Source organism: Equus przewalskii, chromosome 8 (assembly GCF_037783145.1).
Source record: "Equus przewalskii isolate Varuska chromosome 8, EquPr2, whole genome shotgun sequence".
Taxonomy (NCBI): domain Eukaryota; kingdom Metazoa; phylum Chordata; class Mammalia; order Perissodactyla; family Equidae; genus Equus; species Equus przewalskii.
The window spans coordinates 83359256-83379459 of record NC_091838.1 but is presented as its reverse complement, the minus strand read 5'-3'; the positions used below and the strand labels follow the sequence as shown (position 1 = coordinate 83379459).

The window sequence follows — 20204 nt, the reverse complement described above, 5'->3', positions numbered from 1 at the left end:
AACTGCTAAATTTCGGAATGGAGTGTTGCTCCTAGGACTGCGAGTGTCTGCGTGTGTCAGGCAAAGACGGGGCAGGTTGTGGGGTGCATTAGCTCTCCATCGCTGCATAACACACTTTGGGCTTAAGACAACCAGCTCTATTATCTCCAGGTTTCTGTGGGTCAGGACCCAGGCACCGGCCCACTGCCAGCTGCAGTCAAGGAGAGGTCCGGGCTGGGTCCTCATCTGAAAGCTCAGGTGGGGACGGATCTGCTTCCAAATCTGTGTAACTGTTGGCAGGGTCAGCTCGTGATGTGGCCCTCCTTCAGAGTCTGGTTGAGAGGCGGGCAGAGGCAGGCTGCCCTCTGTCCCCTGCCCTGTGGCCCTCCGTGGCAGCTTACAGCAGAGCAGCTTGCTTCTTCAAAGCCAGCAAGGAAGAGCATCTCTGCTTAAGGGCACTCAGTCAATGCGACAGCATCACGAACATCCCACTGCCTTTGCCGTGTTTATGGTTGGAAGCAGGTCCCAGATCCCACCTGTTCTCACAGGAGGGTGTGAGCCCCAGGGGGTGGGGCCATGGGCCACCTTAGCATCTCTCCCCTACACAGGGGCACCGGCCACTCCCTCTCCTGTGTAAATGCCCTGCCCCAGCCTTGGGAAGAGCTCCCAATGGCGGCACAACATGGTCAGAGCTTGGGGAAAGCTATGTGCCTGGAGGATTGGGGGGCAGCACAGGGCGGCTCAGATGGGGGTGGGGAGCTAACACTCATTCCACAGCCTCCATGCAGGGCCCTCTGCCTGCCCTGGGGGCACTGTTAGTTATGGGGTGGGGAAGGAGGGCAACCTGGAGTCCTTGTCTCTGCTGGCCCCTGTGGGCTGGGCTGACCTCTGACCTCTCTGCTTCCAGAACCCCTGGGGCATCTTTCTGTCTGAGGCCCCTGGCACCCAGGCCAGCTGGGGAAGGCTACACATCCTTCTCTGCAGTGTCACTCTCTGTGCAGGGCCTAGCTCAGGTCCACTCTCCCCAAGAGTTCATGGGCGGGGTCAGGGGGTGTCAGTTTGTCCTCTGCCTGGGGAAGGGCTGAGAGGGTGGCTGATGGAGTCCCTCCCCCACCTCGAGAGTCAGGCAGAAGCAGTGTCTCAATCAGGCTCCCAACAGAAACAGATGACCACCCAAGTCAGAAAACCAGGAGAGAGTGGCCTCTGAGCACCATTTGGAGAGGGGTAGGCAGGACCCCGGGAAACCAGAGACACGCACAGTGCCTCCAGGGCTGGCTGCAGGGTCACGAGCGACCTACCGCCCAGGCTGCAAAGGGGGTGAGAGGGCCATGGGGACACTGCCCCAGAGAAGCGATGGGAAGTGGGGGGGACAGGGACTGTCCCAGGGGACCCTGCAGGAGGTGGTGGCGGGTCAAATCCCACTGCTCTCTCCTCCTCCAATCTCCACCAGGCTCCTGGCTCACCAATGTCGACGAAAATAATCCATAACCAATCTATAAATGAAAATTTGGGTGAGTTTATTCTGAGCTTAAATTTGAGGATTATAACCTGGGGCCTTTCTTCCCGAAGGAAGAAAGGGCACCAAAGAAGTGGGGTGCACAGAGTGGTTATATACCCCCAAAGAGGATGTTTCACATAGGATTGAAATGTCCCTTTTACAATCGTCGCGAGACTGCTCTGTCAGCACAGCGATTGATGGAAACAGCAGGCAGGTCTTCTGTCTCAGTGAACCCCGCAGGGTGGCAGTCTGTTGTCTCCAGCTGGGTGGTCACAGGTGAGCTGGGTGGTCAAAGGTGAGTGCAGCAATCACTTCGTAGCCTAATGAAAGATGCTTATCCCTAAGGAAATGCCAATGTCGGAGGGGGAGGACCTTTATCTCAAGGGCCTTTGTTCTGGCCATAGGAAATGTCCAAGCAGATATACAATGTGTGCTCAACAGCCACAGTCAGGCCCTTTTGGAAAAAACAAAGTCAGGCTGAATTAGGTTTGTACCAAATGGCTTCCTCGTATACTCCAATATATCCTATTGCTTGCCATTTTTATTTGTCACCAAGAACCCTCTGCTTTCTCCCACTTGGGGGTGAGGAGGCTCAGCCTGGCGGGGTCCGCCAGAGCTGCAGTCGGATGGTGGCGGCCACGTCTGCATCACTGACATCCTGCCCCCGGCACCCAGTGGCCCCTCTTCTCTACCTTCCCCCTTCCCCGGATTCGATTTCTGATGCCACCTCCCCAGAGGCCCCCTCTGCCCGCCTCACCTTCTAACGCTGACTGCAGCTGAGGGCACTTGGGAAGAAGCTACCAAGGTGACAATCAGGGGCCCTGTGAGAGAGGAGGGAAGCCACTCTGCATGTCACAGAGCCGTCATCAGGACACTGGATGGCAGAGCGACCCCACTCATGGCTGGCCTGCTGGCATGGCCCCTAGTCCCACAGACCTGGGTCCCCTGCAGGGACTGGCGGGGCAGGCAGGTCTCTGCAGGCCTGAGCCCTGGCTGGGGCTGCTGGGTTGTTCCTGGATCTCCCGCTCTGCCCTCCCCCATCAGGAGGTGTCCTCCAAACCGTCAAGCCGGAAGGAAACACCAAGGTCCGAGGGCCAGGGAAGCTGACATGTATTTCATCCCGTGACAGCCTGCGGGCTGCGGACGCGTGGACCACGGAGGTCTGGGGCCAGTGCTCTGAAGGGTCGGGCAGGAGAGGACCACACGGGCTGAAACCACTGGGGTTTGGTGTCAGTCCTAATCCCACAGCCACAGTGACCGATGCAGTCTACAGACGTGGTCTGGTGGTCTGACTGCTGGCTGCAGTCTTCCTCTCATCTCGATTAGCAAAGCAGGAACCTTGATGAAAGGTCGGTTGTAAAACGTCATAAGTCAGGTGATGTGGATTTTTAGGCTGGTTAATTTTAAAACTACAGATGAGAGGCAGGCTCTGAGAAGTAGAATTTGCTTGCCCCTTCATTGGGAAACATTTACATTTCTAAGGGAAACCTCTATCTGTAAAGATGCCTCCCTCTCTGTGCCAGGAAGAAGGGGGATGGCCTTATCTCTAGAAACTCTTAATGCCAGAGGCAAGAACTTAAGTTGGCTACTGTCTGGCAACCTCATGTAACTGACACCCCTCCCCCCGCAAAAATCCTCCTTTGTCTTTAGCTGAGGGTAATATTCAAGCGGTGACTTCTGCCATTTACTCAATCTAAAAGTTGTGGGACCGCCAAATGGCCCGACCCTACAGGCACTGATACCATTTTAACTTTTTTACATATTCTTTCCTTTGTCTTGTAAAGAGATAACTCACATACCTATGCCTTAAATTTAGCCTTACTCTCCACCCAACTTTGCAGCAGAAGCCGCAGCAGCAACAGCAACATGCTGGCAGCAGCTCTGCCTGCCCATGGGTCCTGTCCCCATGCCAGCAGTGGCAGCAGCAGCTCCCTATGCCAGCAGCATCTCTGACTGCCCGTGGGTCCTGTCCCTACGCAGCAGCTCTGACTGCCCATGGGTCCTGTCCCCATGCTATTCTATTCTCTAAATAAAAGAGCACTACTGCCAGATCTTAAGAGTCTAAGAAATCTTTCTTTCGACTCCTCGGCTCACCGACCCCGCATCATTAGGGATCAGCGGTCACATATACATTGCTTAAGCTTCCATTTCTCCTGAGAAACCACCCCGGGGTCAACAGAAAAGACTTTAGGCCTCAGTTAGGGAGAGCCCATTTGTCTCTTAGAACATTTAACAATCCACCTGGGCCCCTGCACACAGCACAGACGCTCCACCCTCTCAAAGCCACTCGGGCTCCTGCCTGGGTGGCACGCTGCGTTCTCACACCCCTCCACTCCCAGCCCTGAGACCCCAGGGACCAATTCTGGGTCTCCCACGGGGGCACCCCTCCCCAGCACCAGGCCCTTCCTTGTCCAGGGGTGTGTGCTCCAGGGCTCTGTCCTCTCCCAGAAGGCCCTGCCCTCCAGCAGCTTGGAGGAGGCCCATGGTCACCCCGGTCCATCCTGTGTGGCCCACCTGGTCCCTTTCCTGGGCCTTCCGAAGTCTCCCTGGGGACCACAGTGTGGGTGTGGTGTGTATGGGGCTGGGGCACTCAGGAAGGCAGGGATGGGACAAGGCATGAACAAAATGAAGACAGGCTGAGCCTCCTTAAGGGAGCTCCGATGCCATGCCCAGGCCCAGGTGCCCCCACTTCCCGGCTTTCTGCTTGTCTGTCGCCGTGAGGGAGCGGGAGGCGGGGGTGCCTGGCCTGGGGTCTCAGAGGCTGGCTGCCCCCGTGCTGGGCCCTTCCAGGCTCCGTCTACGCGGGTCTTGCTGACAGAGGGCTCAGCTGGAAACCCTCCTCCAAGGGCAGGGCGTGCCTGGCCGAGAGCATGACCCCTGCGCCTCAGGGCTGCTTTTTCTCTCTGTTTCTCCGCCCTGGGCTCAGGCCCTGAGCGCCAGGAAACCAAAACTCAGCGGCTCTGTGAGCCCCTCCTCCCGCAGGAGTCAGTGTGAAAAAACATCCTCTGCCCAGAGCACCGGGCAGCCCCTCCTCCCCCCTGGAGCCCCGCCCTCCCCAGCCACCAGAGCCTCCAGGGGGCACGGAGCCCTCCTTTCTCGGAGGGGGCGGAGGGGCGGGGCCTGGCTCCAAGGCCGGGGTCCTCCTGCAGCAGCCGAGCCCAAGGCGCGGGGTGAGCCTCTGGGTGCAGTGCCATGCGATGATGGAGAGGCAGGTCTTTGGAGGGTTCTTCCTTAAGAAAAAAGGGACCTGGGGCGGGGCCGGTGGAGCAGAGGCTAAGTTTGCAGGTTCTGCATTGGCGGCCAGGGTTCCTGGGGCTGGAGCCCGGGTGTGGACATACGCACCATTCATCAAGCCATGCTGTGGCAGGCGGCCCACATGTAAAGTAGAGGAAGATGGGCACAGATGTTAGCTCAGGGCCAGTCTTCCTCAGCAAAAAGAGGAGGGTTGGTGGCAGATGTTAGCTCAGGGCTGATCTTCCTCGAAAACCTCCACAAATAAATAAAAATAAATAAATAATCTGTAAAAAAAAAAAAAAAAAGGGAGAGAGAACCTGGAACCATGAACACAGTGTGGGCCCCTCGAAGTGGGAAGAGCCAAGTTCTCAGCCGCAGGGGGCCCCTGAAAGCCTCGCAGAGGGAGGGGGAGGGGGCAGGAAAGAAGCAGCGCTAAGGGGTCCCGGGCTTTCTTGGGGCCAAGGGGGAGCAGAATCTGTCAGCCCAAAATCTGCTTCTTTGGCATAAGGATTATTTTAGCCTGATTATTTTTAACAAACAGACACAGAAGCTCTCAGTAGCACTTCCCCTTTTGTGAGGGAAATTTCCATTTATGAGGGAAATCTCCACGTGTCAGGGCGTCCCCCTCTCCCAGGATGAGGAGGGTGACTCTTAACCTCCAGAAACTGATCAGTGGAGCAGGCGGTCTGCTGTCTGCATGACAGCCTTGTCCTCTGTCGCTGGGCTTTTCCTGGTCACTGCCTGTCACTGCGCTGCCCCCCTTCCTCCTTTGTCTTTAGCCGGGGATGGTTTTTAAGGTGGTGGTTTGGGCCATTTCAAGGAGTTCCCCAGTTTTCCTGGGTCTCTCCCATGTGTATGGGAGATATACCTGTCATTAAACTTGTGTTTGTTTTTCTCCTGTTAATGTCATTTATTGGGTGGGGGTGGGTTGTGAAGGAGTGTCTCAGCCAAGAACCTAGGAAGGTAGAGGGACAATTATTTTTCTGCCCCACAGTAGCCCTCTGCCTTGCCCCTGCTCTCGGTGGCTCTGGAGGCCCCTCAGAGGAGGGCAGCGAGGAGGTGGGGCAGGGGACTCCTGCTCACAGTGCGACCTGGGATGCCCGGGTTCTCAGTCTCCCCTCCTGCCAGGGGTGGCCCCCTTTATGGTCCCACAGGGACCACAGCTCTCACTAGGCCCTGAGGGGTGGAGGGCTGAGGCCCCAAAAGTGAGGTACCACTGGGTACCCAAATCTGAGACTCAGGACCCTACCCAAGGGAGGGCGAGGCTGCAACTGCCTTCTGAGAGCTTGGAGCAGGCCTGGCCTCGGGGAGCTGGCCCGGCCTCGGGGAGCTGGCCAGGGTCTTGACTGGGCCCTGGGGGAGGGGGCTACGCAGGGAGGGCAGAGTGGGGAGCCCAGGACCACTCCAGGTCTCCGCCCTGAGAAGCACAGGGGGGAGACGGGGGCAAGGTCCCACCCAGAGCCCCAACGGAGGTGTGGGGGAGGCAGGGTTGAATGCCCTTCCTCTCCAGTCCTGAGGAGCTGGGCTTCCTGCAATCCTGGGGGAAGGGCTGTGATGAAAATGACAAGCAATAGCATATATTGGAGTATATGAGGAAGCCACTTGGTATAAAGCTGATTTGGCCTGGACTTTTTTTTTTTTTCCCAAAAGGGCCTGATGTGGCCATTGAACAGACATTTATGTCTGCTTGAAGCATTTCCTATGTCTCAAAGGCAAGAACAAATGCCCTTAAGGTAAAGCTGCAACTTCCCCCATATTAGCATTTCCTTAAGGATAAGCATCTTTCCTTAGGCTAGGAAGTGATTGCTGTGCTCACCTGTGACCACACAGCTCACCTGTGATCACCCAGCTTGAGACAACAGACCTGCCACCCTGCTGTGCCCACCGAGACAGCCGACCTACTACCTACCGTGTCCATCAATCACTGTGCCCTCAGAGCAGTCTTGTAAGTACTGTAAAAGGGACATTTCAATCATGTGGGATACATGCTCTCTGAGGGTGCATAACCACTCTGTATACCCCCACTTCTTTGGAGTGCTCCGTTCCTTTGTGGAAGGACTCTCCCAGGCTATATGGTCCTCACATTTGGCTCATGATAAACTCACCACAATTTTGATTTATAGATTGGTTACGGATTATTTGCACTGATAGTTGTACATTAATAAGGAGCAATTATGGACTGGCCCAGTGGCGCAGTGGTTAAGTGCGCACGTTCCGCTTTGGTGGCCCAGGGTTCGCCAGTTCGGATCCCTGGTATGGACATGGCACCACCTGGCATGCCATGCTGTGGTAGGCGTCCCACATATAAAGTAGAGGAAGATGGGCACGGATGTTAGCTCAGGGCCAGCCTTCCTCAGCAAAAAGAGGAGGATTGGCAGCAGTTAGCTCAGGGCTAATCTTCCTCAAAAAAAAGGAGCAATTAGCCCCCTGCCCCTGCCCGGGTCTGACCGTGGTGTCTCCCCAGGCCCAGAGCCCCCAGGCGCCCCTCACCTCACTGGCCCTGGACCCCAAGCCCGGAAGATCTGTGGCCGCATGCCGTTGGTGGGGTGGGGATCTCACTGAGATTGAGGGGTGAGATGTGAAGAGGTGTGGGGAGACCGTCAGTATACCCACCTGTTCTGATCCCGGGATCCTGCCCGCTTCTCTGGGTAGAGGTGGCCAAGAGCCCCTCCGCATCCTCACTGCCCGGACCTTAACGTGAGGAGGGGGCCTGTGCAGGTGGAGCTACTGAAACCTGCCCTTTCAGCCTCTGAGCCCCTCTCCTGCCCACTGCCAGCCCAGGCCTGGAGGGCAAGCAGTGTCCCAAGTCCTGGACCCTAGCTGGTGCTCCACACTCTCCCTCCCGTGGTCAATGGGACTGTCAGTGTGGGACCCAGAGTGTGGAAGTACATGAGGGGTGGCTGGGGGCACTCCCACATGCAGGGGTCCAGGGCTGCCCCCTGGCCTGCTGAAAGCTGGGCAGAGCTCAGGGACCTGCCTGGCTGATCCCAGATACAAGTGGACCCCAGCAGGTGCTTACCCATCTTGGCTGCCTCAGTGTCCCCATTGGCTTCTCAGGTTCCCTGGAGGAGGGGTGGGTCCTGAGGCTGGGGAGGGGGCAGCAGAGGAGTTAAGGGCAGAGGGAGGGGGAAGGGGAGTGGCCTGGAGAGGGTCAGGGGGCTCCGGGGAGCCTTCATGCAGTGTCCTCTCCAGCCCTCAGGAAGGAGGTCAGCTATGGGAGAAGTGGGGTTTCCTGCTCAATATTACAAGGAAGGGCCTGGAGCTGTTCCAGAAGAGGCTCTCTCGACAAAAGCAAGATGGACAGAGTTGAAGACTGGAAAGCAGAATGCAGCCTGCCGTGAAGAGGACCTCTGTTAAGGGGTTGGGGTGCAGGTGGGGAGGGGCTCTGCTCAGCCCGGGGCCCACCCTCTCTGGGCTGCTGTGAGCTCCCCACCCCCCTCTGCCCAGGTGTTAGAGGGACGAGGGCAGACATCAGTGTGAACAGGCCTCAGCTCCCGGAGACAGGGGGCTCCTGAGACGGAGCAGCCTGGGAGGGGCAGGCAAGGGGACAGGGGGCAGGGGGCAGGGGCCAGACATGGCGGAGCTGAATTTGGCTACAGAGAAATGGGGGCTTCATCCAGCACCTGGGCACTGAGACTGGGGAGTCCGACTCCTGACCCGAGCGTGCCGGGGCCTCCAGCATCCCACCTGGTACCTCCCTGGGGGCTGGGCAGACGCCAGGGTTGAGCAAGAGCACTGGCACAGGGCCTGAGGAGTGCTTTCTTTTGCTTTGCCCCTCCCGTCCCTCTTCCGGTGTCCCCCACCCCTCCTCTCCCTCCCTGGCCTCCCCCAGGCTGCAGGAAATGGAAACTCAGAGCCGTAGGCTCCTCCACCCACCCTTCCCCTCCCCTTCCCCACCCAGCCTCCTCTGCTGCAACACAGCCTGTCCCTCCCAGCCTCCCACCTCCCCAGGGAGGGGCAGGAGGAGCCAGGTGGGACCACCAGCCGCCCTCAGGTCAGGGCTGCCCCTGACCCCAGCCCTAGAGACTTTACTCTCCAACTCAAAGCAGAGGGAATGCCAGGCCCGAGGAGCACAGACCCAGCAGGGCAAGTGGCTGCAATCCTCTGAGCCTCAGTTTCCGCTTCTGAAAGCTGGGGATAACCATACCCATCTCTCAGTGAGGTTGCACGCAAAGGGATAACAGATTAATGTCACCTGAAAATAGCAGGTACCCAGAGACGGAGACTTGGGTTAGTTTTAGAATGAACATTTGTTACAGATAGACCTGCCACTGCGCCCGCCCCACAGCTCCCGGTGCTCTAGGGCTCAAGTTCAATTTCCTGACCATGACTTTCAAGACGACACGCGCAGCTTCCTCTCGCCCCACATTGCAGCCTCCATTCACGGGGTGGTCCCTTTAGCAAAGTTGCTTATGATTGGTTTTGAGTGAACGATGTAGTGAATACATTTTATGTGGGGACTGAGAACTCCCCAGATAGCCATCATCTGGGCTGACAGTTACCAGCATTCCTGGGCGACATTTGATTTCATCCCCTTGAATTCTTTTCCTTACTTTTGTTTTAATGCTGGTCTGATCCGCTCAAGTGAACCCCAATATTTTCCCTTCCCACTGAGTCTCAACCAGGCTGCTCAGATGTGCTTCCAGATCATTCCACAAGGTGTTGGCTGGGCCCGGTTCCCCTTCCGCTTGCTGTCCCCACCACACCGTGTCACTCTGATTTCCGGGAGCAGATCTCTCCTCTTGCTAGGTTTGTTTGGAGGCCCGCCCTCCCCTGGGCTCCATCACAGCCTTGGTGCTCAGCCACTTGCATGGCTGGCTATCCCTGTTTGGTGGCGATGATGACACTGCCTTCATGCGCTTCAGTGCCTGCCCTGATCTCAGGGACCCCAGGAGACGGGCCAGACTCCTAAGCCCCACTGTGACCACCATCCCACCCCACTGGACGGTGCTTCTCGGACCCTGGACGCAGGCACATTAGAACTTCTGGCCAGCCTGGGTCGGGAGGTAAAGGGACCCAGACCCACCTCGTTCCTTCCCACCATCCTAGAGGCTTGGCAGCGTCCTGAGGAATACCTCAGCCTTCACGGAGCGCCTTGCTTCAGTCCTTCACCGCCCCTCGTTTTCTGCCCACCAGCTCAATCAAAGAAGCCCCTCGGCTGCCAACACAATTCACCGACTGCAGGGCCCCCTGCTCGGGCCTCCGCCCCCTCGGTCCTTGGAGACCACAACAGGCCGGCAAAGGGGAAGTGGGCACGCACAGCAATGGCTGGCGAGCAGCACCCCTGCCCTCCAGCCAGGGTCCGAGGCCTTCTCCAGGGGAGCCCTGGCCCTCTGCATTGGCACCCTGACCCTCTCCTCCCATGGGCCCTTGGGACGCACGTCTCGCTCACCCACCTACTGAGATCCTGCTGCCGGCAGGCTTTGTGCCCTCCTCAGCCCAACCAGCCCACACGCCTTGCTCCCAAAGCCCCCAAGCCCTGGGGCTGGTGCCTGTCCCCCATGCATGCTCCTGCAGGTCATGTCCTGCCCCACCCCACTCCCCCTCCGTAGGGTCCTGCCTCCTTCCAGAAGCAGGTGGACCTCCTTCCCTGGCCCGAGGAGGAACTTCCCACGCGGCCTCGCCCAGCCACGCGCAGGACAAAGTGGAAGGCAGGAGGTGGACGTTCCCTTCTCAGCCCCAAGTGGGCCTCAGTGTGGGGCGCTGCCATGGGGATCCCCAACCCTTCCACACTGGGGCCCCACACTGGATCTCTGCCACCCCCCCCAGCACATCAGGGCACTGTGGGGAGGGGGGCTCCCAGGCGGGTGGGCCAGAGGCAGTCACACTCAGTGCAGGGAGGGGTGGAACATCTGTTTTTATTTGAGGCACAAAGCAGCAGGAGGGCTCCAGCATGGGGTGGAGGAGGGGTGGGGGCCGCAGCAGGAGTTGGGATTGGGAGCCGGTTCCTGGGGCCAGCAGCCCAGACCTGGAAGCAGTGGAACCTCTGTCCCCCAAAAGACTGCCCTCGTAGTGAGTGAAATGTGGGGTATGAAATGCCAGAGAAAAGGAGTGCTGGTGTGGGAGCTCTCGGGGCTGCTAATGTCGGACTCCTGACCCTTACCCCGACCCCCTCCAAACACAGCCCGACACAGCCACACACATGCACACAGGGCAGGGGCACACTGCACCCCTGTCCACACAGCTGAGTGTACCCAAGCACACTTCCTCTTCTGAGACACAGTGGCACGAAGTGCATCATCCACACCACCTGGGGCAGACAGGATGGGGCCCGGGACTCGGTTCTGACTCCAGGACCCTCAGGCTCCAGGGGGACCTTCATCCCTTCCCAGGTTTCCCGAGGAAGGTCACATCATTGACCCCGGAAGTGAGGGCAGCTGGCAGGTGTAGGTGCAGGGGGCAGGCGTGACTGTGGGGACCAGGGGGGTGTCATCAGGCAGGGTGACAAGTTGGAGGAGGAGGCTCTGATATCCTCTTGGGGTCTGGGAGGGGCTGGGCTTTCCTTCCTGAGCTTAGGGAGTCTGGGCCGGGCACAGGGCCCCAGTGGTCAGGGGCCAAGCCGCAGCAGAGCGGACAGCAGACTAAGCAGGAGCCCCAGGCCCAGCATGGTGGCGCTGGCCCGCAGCCCGCCGTCGGCCGCGCTGATGTTGCACAGGAAGCTCTGGCAGCAGTGGACGCCCACGGACGCCACACCAAGGTTAACACTCGGGGGCCCAGGGCAGATCGGGGAGCAGCCTTTGTTCAAGGAGTGGCCCAAGTCCACTATGTTCCCTGCACGGAAAACAAGGTTGTGAGTGGAGAGACAGATGGCAGGGGGCCGGGTCGGGTGGAAGCCTGGCCGGCTGGCACCCCGACTCACCAATGCCCGCGGCGGCAGACATGGTCACGCAGTAGTTGTCCGAGTCAGAGCAGACGGTCGGTTTCAGGCAGTAAAAATTGCTGTTCTGATTCGTGCAAGAGAAGCACACCAGGGAGTGGGCTGCAGACGGAGGGGACATGCTGGCGACCCGGTCTCATGCCCTGGGATGCTGTCCAGCATCCCTCACACCTGCACACGCCCAATACCCAATCTTTTGCAGATATTTATTGAGCAACTATTGTATACGAGGCCCCCAAGAAAAGACAATGACACCAGGGGCCCTGAGGAGCTCCAGTGACATTCAAATGCATGGTGACAACAGTGTGTGGGGCAGGGCGGAGGTTTCCAGTGGGAGCAGGAGGGAGGAGCAGCCCATTGGCTGGGAGACAGAGGCCTATCAGGTTGCACAGAGCAGCTCACACGGGGATGGGATGGGACGGGACAGGACGGGATGGGACTGGACGGGACTGACAGGCTGGAAGGATCTCGGGGGAGAGGAGGTCCTGGGCAGCCAAAAGGCCCTGAGGGCTCTCACCTCGATCCACTCCCAGGAGGGCAGCCAGCAGCATAGGCAGGAAGACTTTCATTCTGGAGGGGGCAGGTGTCCCGTCTGGGGTCTCACAAAGCCCAAGAAGCCCGGTCTGCTCTGGAAAGACAGCTCGTTGGAGGGCCGGCCCAGCTGCCCACCCCACGCTGAGTGCCAGGCCCTGGGGCTGGGACTCGCCAGCTTCCAGCAGCTGGGGCAGAACACAGAGTGTGTTTCTGGTCTGTTCCTAACCTGCTCCTCACGTGGTGCAGGCTCCTTCAGTTGAGACCCCGCCCCAGGCCTGTGGCGCTTGTTGCTGGGGAAGAGGACACTGGAGGCCAGACTAGGAAACTCATTACCAGTCTCCGAATCACACAGGCAGGAGGTGTGATGCCAAAGGAGTGGCCCCTGCCTGTGGTCCTGGGGGTGAGGGGATAATAGTAGCTAACTTGCATCCAGAACTTTCCATGGGCCAGCCCTGTGCCTGGCATGGGCACTCAGGGCTGGGTTGGGGGAATGAGGCACACCTGGCTGAGCACCCACCTCAGAAGCTTCTGTGCGGGGAGGGCGAGGGGCGCCTCCCATTCTGTATGTTATTTGACACGGAAGACAAGGACCTCTGAGTATCTGCTCATTCCCCATCTGCGGCTGGGAAACAGGCTCAGCGACACACTAGCCACACCGGCGGGAGCCACAGGCCAGTGTCAGCCGGGTGGGCGTGAGTCCCTGGGGGCTGCCCAGTCCCCTGCAGCTGGACCCTCCCCTGGGCAGAGGCCTGTGGTGGTGGGTGGGGAAAGCACTTTGAGTGTGGCCAGCTGGGGCTCTGGTTCTGGTTTGGCAGAAGGCCTGGCGTGGGAGGAGGAGCCTGCTGCCTTCTGTTGAGGACACCGGGTAGCGGGTAGGGGCACTCCAGGCCTGGGAGGAAGAGGAAGGCCAGAGAGAGAACAGACTTGGGGAGGGGCTGGCAGCGGACCCCTCGTGCCCAGTCCTGGGCCTGGGTCTGGGCTGAGATCTTGGGGTCAGAGCAGGAGTGGCAGCTGTCTGGGAACAGTGCCAAGCCCAGCTGGGGCCTGTCCCCCGATCCAGGCAGTTGGGGAAGAAGGCGCCTCCATTTTCTCCTCGGTAAAGTGAGGGTTTGGGTGGAGGAGCCCTGAGCTGTCCTCAAGGAAGCCCTGGCATGCACAGCCACAAACAGTCACAGCCAGGGTCCCCACTGCCCACTGCCAGGCACCCAACCAAGCAGGCCACGCTAGGCTGGGCTGAGGCACTGGCCCGAGTGGACGGGCATTAGTAGGGCCGGGCGGGACTGTCAGATGCTTCCCAGACAGGCACAGGGAGCCCTGAGGAGAACCAGTGGGCTGCGGGGGCAGGACCATCTGGGAAGCAGACTGCGCACTCCTCCCACTGGGTCACGGCACTGATTTCTGGGAAAGCCGGCCCCCAGTGACTCTAGGCCTGAGAAGGGAAAGGACCAGGTGGCTCCGCACAGAGGACCTGGGTTCCTAGACGCCTCACATGCTTGCATAATCTATGCTAAACAGGGAGCCGTCACCTCTGCCCTGAAGGCTCCTGTCCCCGGGGTGATCCCCAGGGCAGCGAGTTCTCCCCTTCCTGCCGGCCCGCGGAGATCGCAGCCCCCTCCTCGAGTCAGGAAGGCTGCCCCTCCCTAGTCCCCACGTGAGAGTCACGGAGAACCCAGGGATGGGTGATGGGCTCCCAGTGCCTGCGCAGCCCTGGGCCACCCAGCCAGGGAGGACGCCTGGCGGCGGTCTCCACCCGCTCCGGCCCCAGATCTTCGGAAATATTCGAGAGGGCTGCGGGGCTAGGGGGCTGGGGATGGAGGCTCAGCCTCCTGGGGCCGGGCCCACCCTAACCCCCGACTGCCAGCCTCCTCCAGACCTCTCCTCGCTTCCCCGGGCGCCCCCTGCTCCCTCCCCACATCGTCCTGCAGGGCGCCTTCCGCCGCCCCCACGCGACTCACCGCCAGGCGCATGCAGGTCCACGGTCTCGCCGACCCCCGGAGCCCGCGGCAGCCCCAAGCTCCCAGGCCGGCCGACCGAGCGCAGATGGCGGGGCGGGCCGGGACGCGTCCGGGGGCGGAGCCGGGGCGGGGCGATCTCGGGGGCGGAGTCGGGAGCGTGCCCGGGGGCGGGGCCGGCTGGCGCCCAGGCCAGGCACCTAAGCGCTTCTCCGGGCTCCCGGCCCACCCGGCGACTCGAGCGCCGCGGGCCGCCTCCTCTGGCTTGCCGATGATCCTCCCACTCCCCTTCCTTCTCCTACTCATCCTCCCGGCCGCCGATCCTCCTCGTCCTCCTCTCCATCCTCCTCCTCCGGCGCGCCAAACCTCCTCTTCCCTCCCCCTCCTCGTCCCCACGCGGGCGATGACGTCGCGGCGCCCGGCCAGGCCGGGCGGGTGTGTGGCGGAGGGGCTGCTGCGCAGACAGAGGCCCACAGGTGGCCAGACGGGTTTGGGGCTGAGCACCGGGGAGGGAATGCGTCCGCGGAGGCCCACGCGGCAATGCTGGAATCCCTTCTGCAGGTGGAGTGGGCGTTCCCGACGGCGGCCGTCCAGGGGCGGTGTGGAGGCAGGGACTCTCAGCCTGGGCTCCCTGAGGTCGTTGGCCCCGGCCTCGCCTCGGGGCTGAGCCGCGAGCTCTCCCTTGGGTAGGGGAGCGGGTGGTGACAGGACCAGCTTAGGAGGTTGGAGGAGAGGGATCCTCGTTTCTGGGGCTTCCAGGCCGTGGTTTGGGCCAGGCTAGCTCCCTCGATGCCTGTTCTCGGCGCGCAGTCCAGTCGGGACTTGTCTGAGAGGGTGTGTGTTGTGGCTGGATGAGCCATGTCCTCGAACCCACAGCGACCCCAAGAGGTGGGACGTCGGGGTCCATTCTTCCCAAAGGAGGCTCCATATGCAGGGACTTGGCATAACCAGGGGTCACCGCTGATGCCAGGGGGTTTCCATAACAGCCCCCCCTCCCCCATGGTGCACCTCTTACAGTCTCTCCTTCAACCCCAGACTCTGGGAACCGGCTTCGTGTCCCCTGGACACCCACTGGAGTGGCCGGTGCATGTCCACCTGCTCGCAGGTCTAGACGTGTCTGCAGACACTTCTGTCTCACCTTCCCATCTTTCTGGCCTGGAGCCCGAGGCTGTGCAGGGCCCCATGGGAGGGACTTCTCGCAGTGACCTGTGGCTTCTCGTTTTCACACAGACCTTAGCATCTGATCTTGTGCTGCCAGTCCGATGTGTTGCAAATCTCAGGTGTCCCAGACGACCAGCAACCCTAGCACTTGTGCATCCTGTGATGGGGAGTTTCAGACCCCTGAGCGCTGGCACCCCACCCGCCACTGCTTCCCTGTGGGTGATGGAATGCTCCGGGGAGATTCCTGTGACTAAGCCTCCTGCTGGGGAAGCAGGTCTGAACTTGCCAGGTGTGTTGTCTCTGGCCACCTGAGCCTCGCACAACTCGCCCTCCCAGAGCAGACATGGGGTGGAGGAATGCAGGGAAGGAATTCAGAACCTAGATCTCTGGCTGGAAACCACGGGGTGACAATGGCCACCCAGGGTGTGCACTGGGTGGGAGCCAATGGCGTTGTCCTGGCCCTGAGTTCTGTGGCCACCATGAAGTGGGCACTCATGGGTCACTGTGAGCCTGTCTCTCCTCTAAGTCATCTCAGACACACGACGGTGGGTGAGGAGTTTCTGGGTGAGGTTGGCTCAGAGCTGGAACTTTCTCTCTCCATCTCCCTCTGCACACAGAGCTGCCCACCTCACAGGGTCTCAGGGGACCCAGCAAGCAATGACCTGGCGGGGCAGGGGCACTCCAGCTTCGTCCCTGGGGAGATCAGGTGGACCTGCTGGATGCTGCTTCATCCAGCTGCTTGGGCTGCTGTCCCTGCACACTGAGCTGCCACTGCCAGGTGTGGCCCCCTCCCAGCGAGAGCCCCAGAGCAGCAGGAAGCTCCCACATCTCAAGGTGGAGCCTCAGCACACTCCTCTCAGGCTGGCTCCCGCCTGCCTCAGAAAACATCCAAAGTGCTATTGTGACTTCAGAGCACCTGCTCAACCACAGGGGCCTCAGGCTCTTCCTCTAACTCACACTGCCACCTCAGGGCCTTTGCACAACCATTCCCAATCCTGGAATAGGCATCCCCACACCACCGTGCCCCCTATTCATTTTGCTGACTCCTCTGCCTTTGTGGTCCAGGTTTGGTCCCCTTGGCCCACAGTATCCACTGCTCTCAGGCTTTTCTCATCTGGGCCAATTCCTGCCTGATGATATACCCTCTGAGGACTTCTTGTCCCCAAGAGTGACCTTTCACAGGCAGAATATAATTTCCCCAGGACGTCCAGAAGGTGGTCAGTGCCTGTAAACTGTCCAGATTTCTGGGTTCTAACAATCCGCAGCTCTAACCAGGAGGAATTTTACATGGTCTAAATCTGCCCGCACCCACATATCTGGTTTTCTGGTGCAGTCACACCCCAGCATTGGCTGGCCCTGCTCCATGCACAGCCAGGGCAGGTCTGGGAGGGTCAGGAAGGCCATAGGCTCCATCCCCACTATCCCTCCCCATGCCCCCGCTGTTCTGGCGCCCTCCCAGCCCTTCCTGGCTCTGAGGTCACACTGCACACCTCCACGTGGCCATCTCCCGTCTTCTTTAGCCACTTGGAAAAGCTCTGACTTTGCAGACTAACTGCTGATTCCTGGGCTGGCTGCCTCCCCCCAGCCCCACCGGCAGCTGCACTGTGGCGAGGTGGGCACTATGTGTGCGCAGACTGGGTGACCGTCGCTGGCATTCTGGCTTCTCATCCTAGGAGGGGAGGCAGTAGCCACCCGCACTGGGTGTGTCAGCGTTCACCGCTCCCAGCCTGTGGAGGGTGTTCAGGCATGGCTGGCACTTGCTGCCAGTGTCCTCAGGGGCCCTAGCGCCAGTCTCTGGGTGGCCCTGCACTTCTGCCTGGAAGCGCCCCTCCTCAGCCCCACTGGTGGCTTGGAGACTCTTACTGCAGGTCTCTGCTCAGGGGTCCTGTGGGGGAACTGGGCCGACCCTGGCCCTCCCCACCCTCCATCAAAGTGCTGCTCCTGCTGCCTGTGCCTCTTGGTGGGACAAGGACGCTGAAGCCAGCCCCTGAGGTCTTGGGCAGGGTCTCCTGCTGCTCTGGGGCTCTGGCTGGGAGGGGCCATACCTGGCTGTGGCGGCTCAGTGTGCAAAGAGAGCAGCCAGAGCAGCCGGTGAAGCTGGCTGGGGAGGTCATGCTGACTCTGCTACCTTGAACTCCCTGCCTTCCCTCTCTGGGCCCAGCTCCCACATCTCAAGGTGGAGCCTCAGCACACTCCTCTCAGGCTGGCTCCCACCTATCTCAGAAAACAGTCCAAAGTGCTATCATGACTTCAGAGCACCTGCTCAACCACGGGGGCCTCAGGCTCTTCCTCTAACTCACACTGCCACCTCAGGGCCTTTGCATGGCTGTTCCCAATCCTGGAACAGGAAGTGCCCTTCAGACCTCCCTGGCCTGCACCCTCACGTCTCTGCTCAAGTGTCCACATCAGGGAGGTCTTCCCGACTACCCAGGTGAGCCCCCTCCCCCTCCTGCTGTGGAAGCACCTGGTACTTCTGCCCGCACACAGTGCACGGCCTGGCATTGACTAGGTGCTCAGTGAATAACTGGATGAGTACACTGGAGTGGAAATACAGCTTGAGAGACAGTGTTGTGGGGACAAAAAGCCACAAAATTAGAATTGAGAAGCACGATGTTTGCAAGGATGGCATTGCAGGAAGGAGGGCTGGGGACCACCATCCCCCAGTTCCTTCACAGACCAAGGCTTTCTGTCTGCACAGCCTAAGCTCCTCCGTGAAGTGCCTGGTGACCAGCGGGGTGGAGCTCGTGTGACGACCAGCAAGGGGAGAGCAGGACTTGGGTTGTTAGCAAGCTCTGAAAGGCTCTCTGAACCAGGAACCGATGACATGATCCAATCCACCGGGTGTTCATTCCAGAAGACAAGGAAGACCCTTCGCCTAGATGATGGGTTGTTCCAGCAGAAAGTGAAGGATCTTGAGGGCAGAAATTGAAGTTTCTCTGGGTTAAGGAGCTGGGGAAGTGGAGACGAGCTGGTTCAACTGTAGGGAGACAGCGGCCCAGAGAGGCCCCTGGGGCTGGCAACCCAGAGGCTGACATTGATTGATGGCTGACGGAGACACAGAGGGGTGGGGCTGCCCTTACAGCAATGTCCATCCAACCACCCACCCAGAGCTTCTGAAAAAGACACCACCTCCTGTTTCACAGAGGGGCCTGCATTCCCAGCGCCTCTCAGCTAGGCACTGGCGGGTCAGACCCCACCTCCCAGTTCTCAGCCCTCCTTTGGTTCCGCAGCACTCAGGCTTCCCACACCAGTGGTGGCCTTGGGAGTGCCTCCGTGAGCGCCCTCCCCCCCACCACCCCGAGCCTGAGGGCCGGCCGTGTCCCTGTCCCTGGTGCTAGCCGGGAGCAGGGCTCACAGGCGGCCATAAGCATGGGTCAGGACACGGGCCCGGGGGACTGCCCGCCGCCCCGACTGCCTCCTTTCTAGCCACCTCCACCCTTGGCCCTTGCTCCGCACCTCCGAGGACAGGGGCCACCCCAGCTGGCCAAGCAGAGCCAGGCAGGACTCAGGAAGCACGTCCTCAGCCTTCCCTCCTTGCCTCTGGCCCGCAACCAGCCAGCCTGGGCTCTGCTGCCGGAAAGGGCTGCCTCCAGCACTGCCCTCCCCCGCTCCCCCCGCCACCCCAGGCCTCCCCGCCCCCCCCAGTCTTCTTCATCCCCATCCCCGCTCAACCCAGTCCTCTTCCTCTGGCCGCCTCCCTCCTCTCTCCCCTCTCCCTTCCTCTGGCCCCCTCCCCGCCCCCTTGTCCTCCCCCTTCCTTGCTCTTCTCCCCCGCCCCCCATGTCTTCCCCCGCCGCTCCCCCTCCTCCTCCCCCCCCCCGGCCCCCTTTCCCGCGGCCTTCGTCCGCCCCCTGGTGGCCGGAGCGCGCAGTGCACCCTACTGCAGGCTTCCAGGCCGGGGCCAGCCCACCCCCGAGGCTGCGGTCAGTCTCCTTTCTCCTGGATGCTCGGTGAATTCATTCACACGGCCCCGGGCGCCAGCCGGCTGCCTTTCCTGCCTCTTCTTTCATCTCAGAGACCTCTAGGCCGTCCCTGCCCTGGGCGCTGGTCAGACTCCCCCAGGCCTGCCCAGCAGGTCTCCCCAGCTTGAATCTTGGGATTCTTCCCCTCTCACAAGCAAATATGCTTCAAACTCTGCAAGGTGTCCTGGGTGGGGAAGAGCCGCTCCGTGGGGACACCCTGCTGTCCGGCTGGGGAGTGGGCCTTGGACCTCCAGTGGGGCCCTGACGCCAGGACCCTGCAATCCCTCCCAGTGGCTCTGCCTGGGGGCCCACCTGGGCCGGAGAGCCAAGTCTGCTCTGAGCCCCTCCAGCAGAGCAGCTGGCGAGGGCGGGGGCCGGCCCTGTGCCGCCTGAAGGGCAGAAATCAGCCATCTATGGCCCCTGGGAGCCCAAATGGCCCGGAGACTGGACGTGCCTCTTTCACAGACAAGTGCTTCACCAGCTTCCCTCCAGACTCTTACTTCAGAGCAGGTCTGAAAAGCCTCAGCCTGGCCAGTGGGTGGCCATGGGAGGAGGCTCCCTTTGGGCAGAGATGGCTCAGCTCCAGTCCCCTCCATCCCCTGTGGTCGTCTGAGCTGGCTCTCTTGCGGGGAGACCCGAATGGCGCGCCTCTGTGGCTGCCACGTCCAGCCAGCAGGGGGCGGCAGCTGCGAGCACCAAGAAGAGGGGAGGGGCGGGGTCCATGCGGGAGACATTCTCTGTGGTCTTCGTCTCTTGCTACTGTTCTGAGGCCTCTGCAGACCAGCTTATTTGTAAAATTTCTACCAGGAAAGGCAGAAGAGTCTCCCCTCAGCATCCCCAGTGGGAAAGGAGAAGGTCAGCTAGGCGGTCCTCACACCCCCGCCCCTTGGCAACCAGGATGGAGTAGAGCGTGCCCCTCCGGAGAGGGCCCGCGGGCTTCCCCAAGCACCGATCCCCACCATGCTCCTCCCCACACCCTGTCACGGCCGCTGGGTGGCTCCCTACGT

At 60.6% G+C, this 20204-nt stretch overlaps 1 protein-coding gene and 2 long non-coding RNA genes across 4 annotated transcripts; all 3 read right to left on the bottom strand.

Moving 5' to 3' along the window:
- Nucleotides 1-1475: 1475 nt before the first annotated feature.
- LOC139085189 (uncharacterized) lies at nucleotides 1476-7195 on the bottom strand. Its single transcript, XR_011543294.1, has 2 exons — nucleotides 2235-7195; nucleotides 1476-1931 (listed from the first exon to the last, which is right to left on the bottom strand). It is a non-coding gene; the product is annotated as an uncharacterized lncRNA (long non-coding RNA).
- A 3354-nt stretch (nucleotides 7196-10549) lies between these two features.
- On the bottom strand, nucleotides 10550-16091 carry LY6E (lymphocyte antigen 6 family member E). Of its 2 annotated transcripts, none has more exons than XM_070631213.1 (4): nucleotides 14078-16091; nucleotides 12106-12216; nucleotides 11571-11690; nucleotides 10550-11482 (listed from the first exon to the last, which is right to left on the bottom strand). In XM_070631213.1, the coding sequence occupies exons 2-4, from the start codon at nucleotides 12155-12157 to the stop codon at nucleotides 11259-11261; spliced, it is 396 nt and encodes a 131-aa protein (XP_070487314.1). In that variant the 5' UTR covers nucleotides 12158-12216; nucleotides 14078-16091; the 3' UTR covers nucleotides 10550-11258. The 2 variants fall into 2 exon arrangements, with proteins under 2 accessions (XP_070487314.1, XP_070487313.1); XM_070631212.1 differs by having other exon boundaries at nucleotides 12106-12211; nucleotides 14078-15939.
- A 1739-nt stretch (nucleotides 16092-17830) lies between these two features.
- LOC139085190 (uncharacterized) lies at nucleotides 17831-18821 on the bottom strand. The gene is made up of 2 exons (XR_011543295.1): nucleotides 18692-18821; nucleotides 17831-18212 (listed from the first exon to the last, which is right to left on the bottom strand). It is a non-coding gene; the product is annotated as an uncharacterized lncRNA (long non-coding RNA).
- Between the last annotated feature and the right edge of the window lie 1383 nt (nucleotides 18822-20204).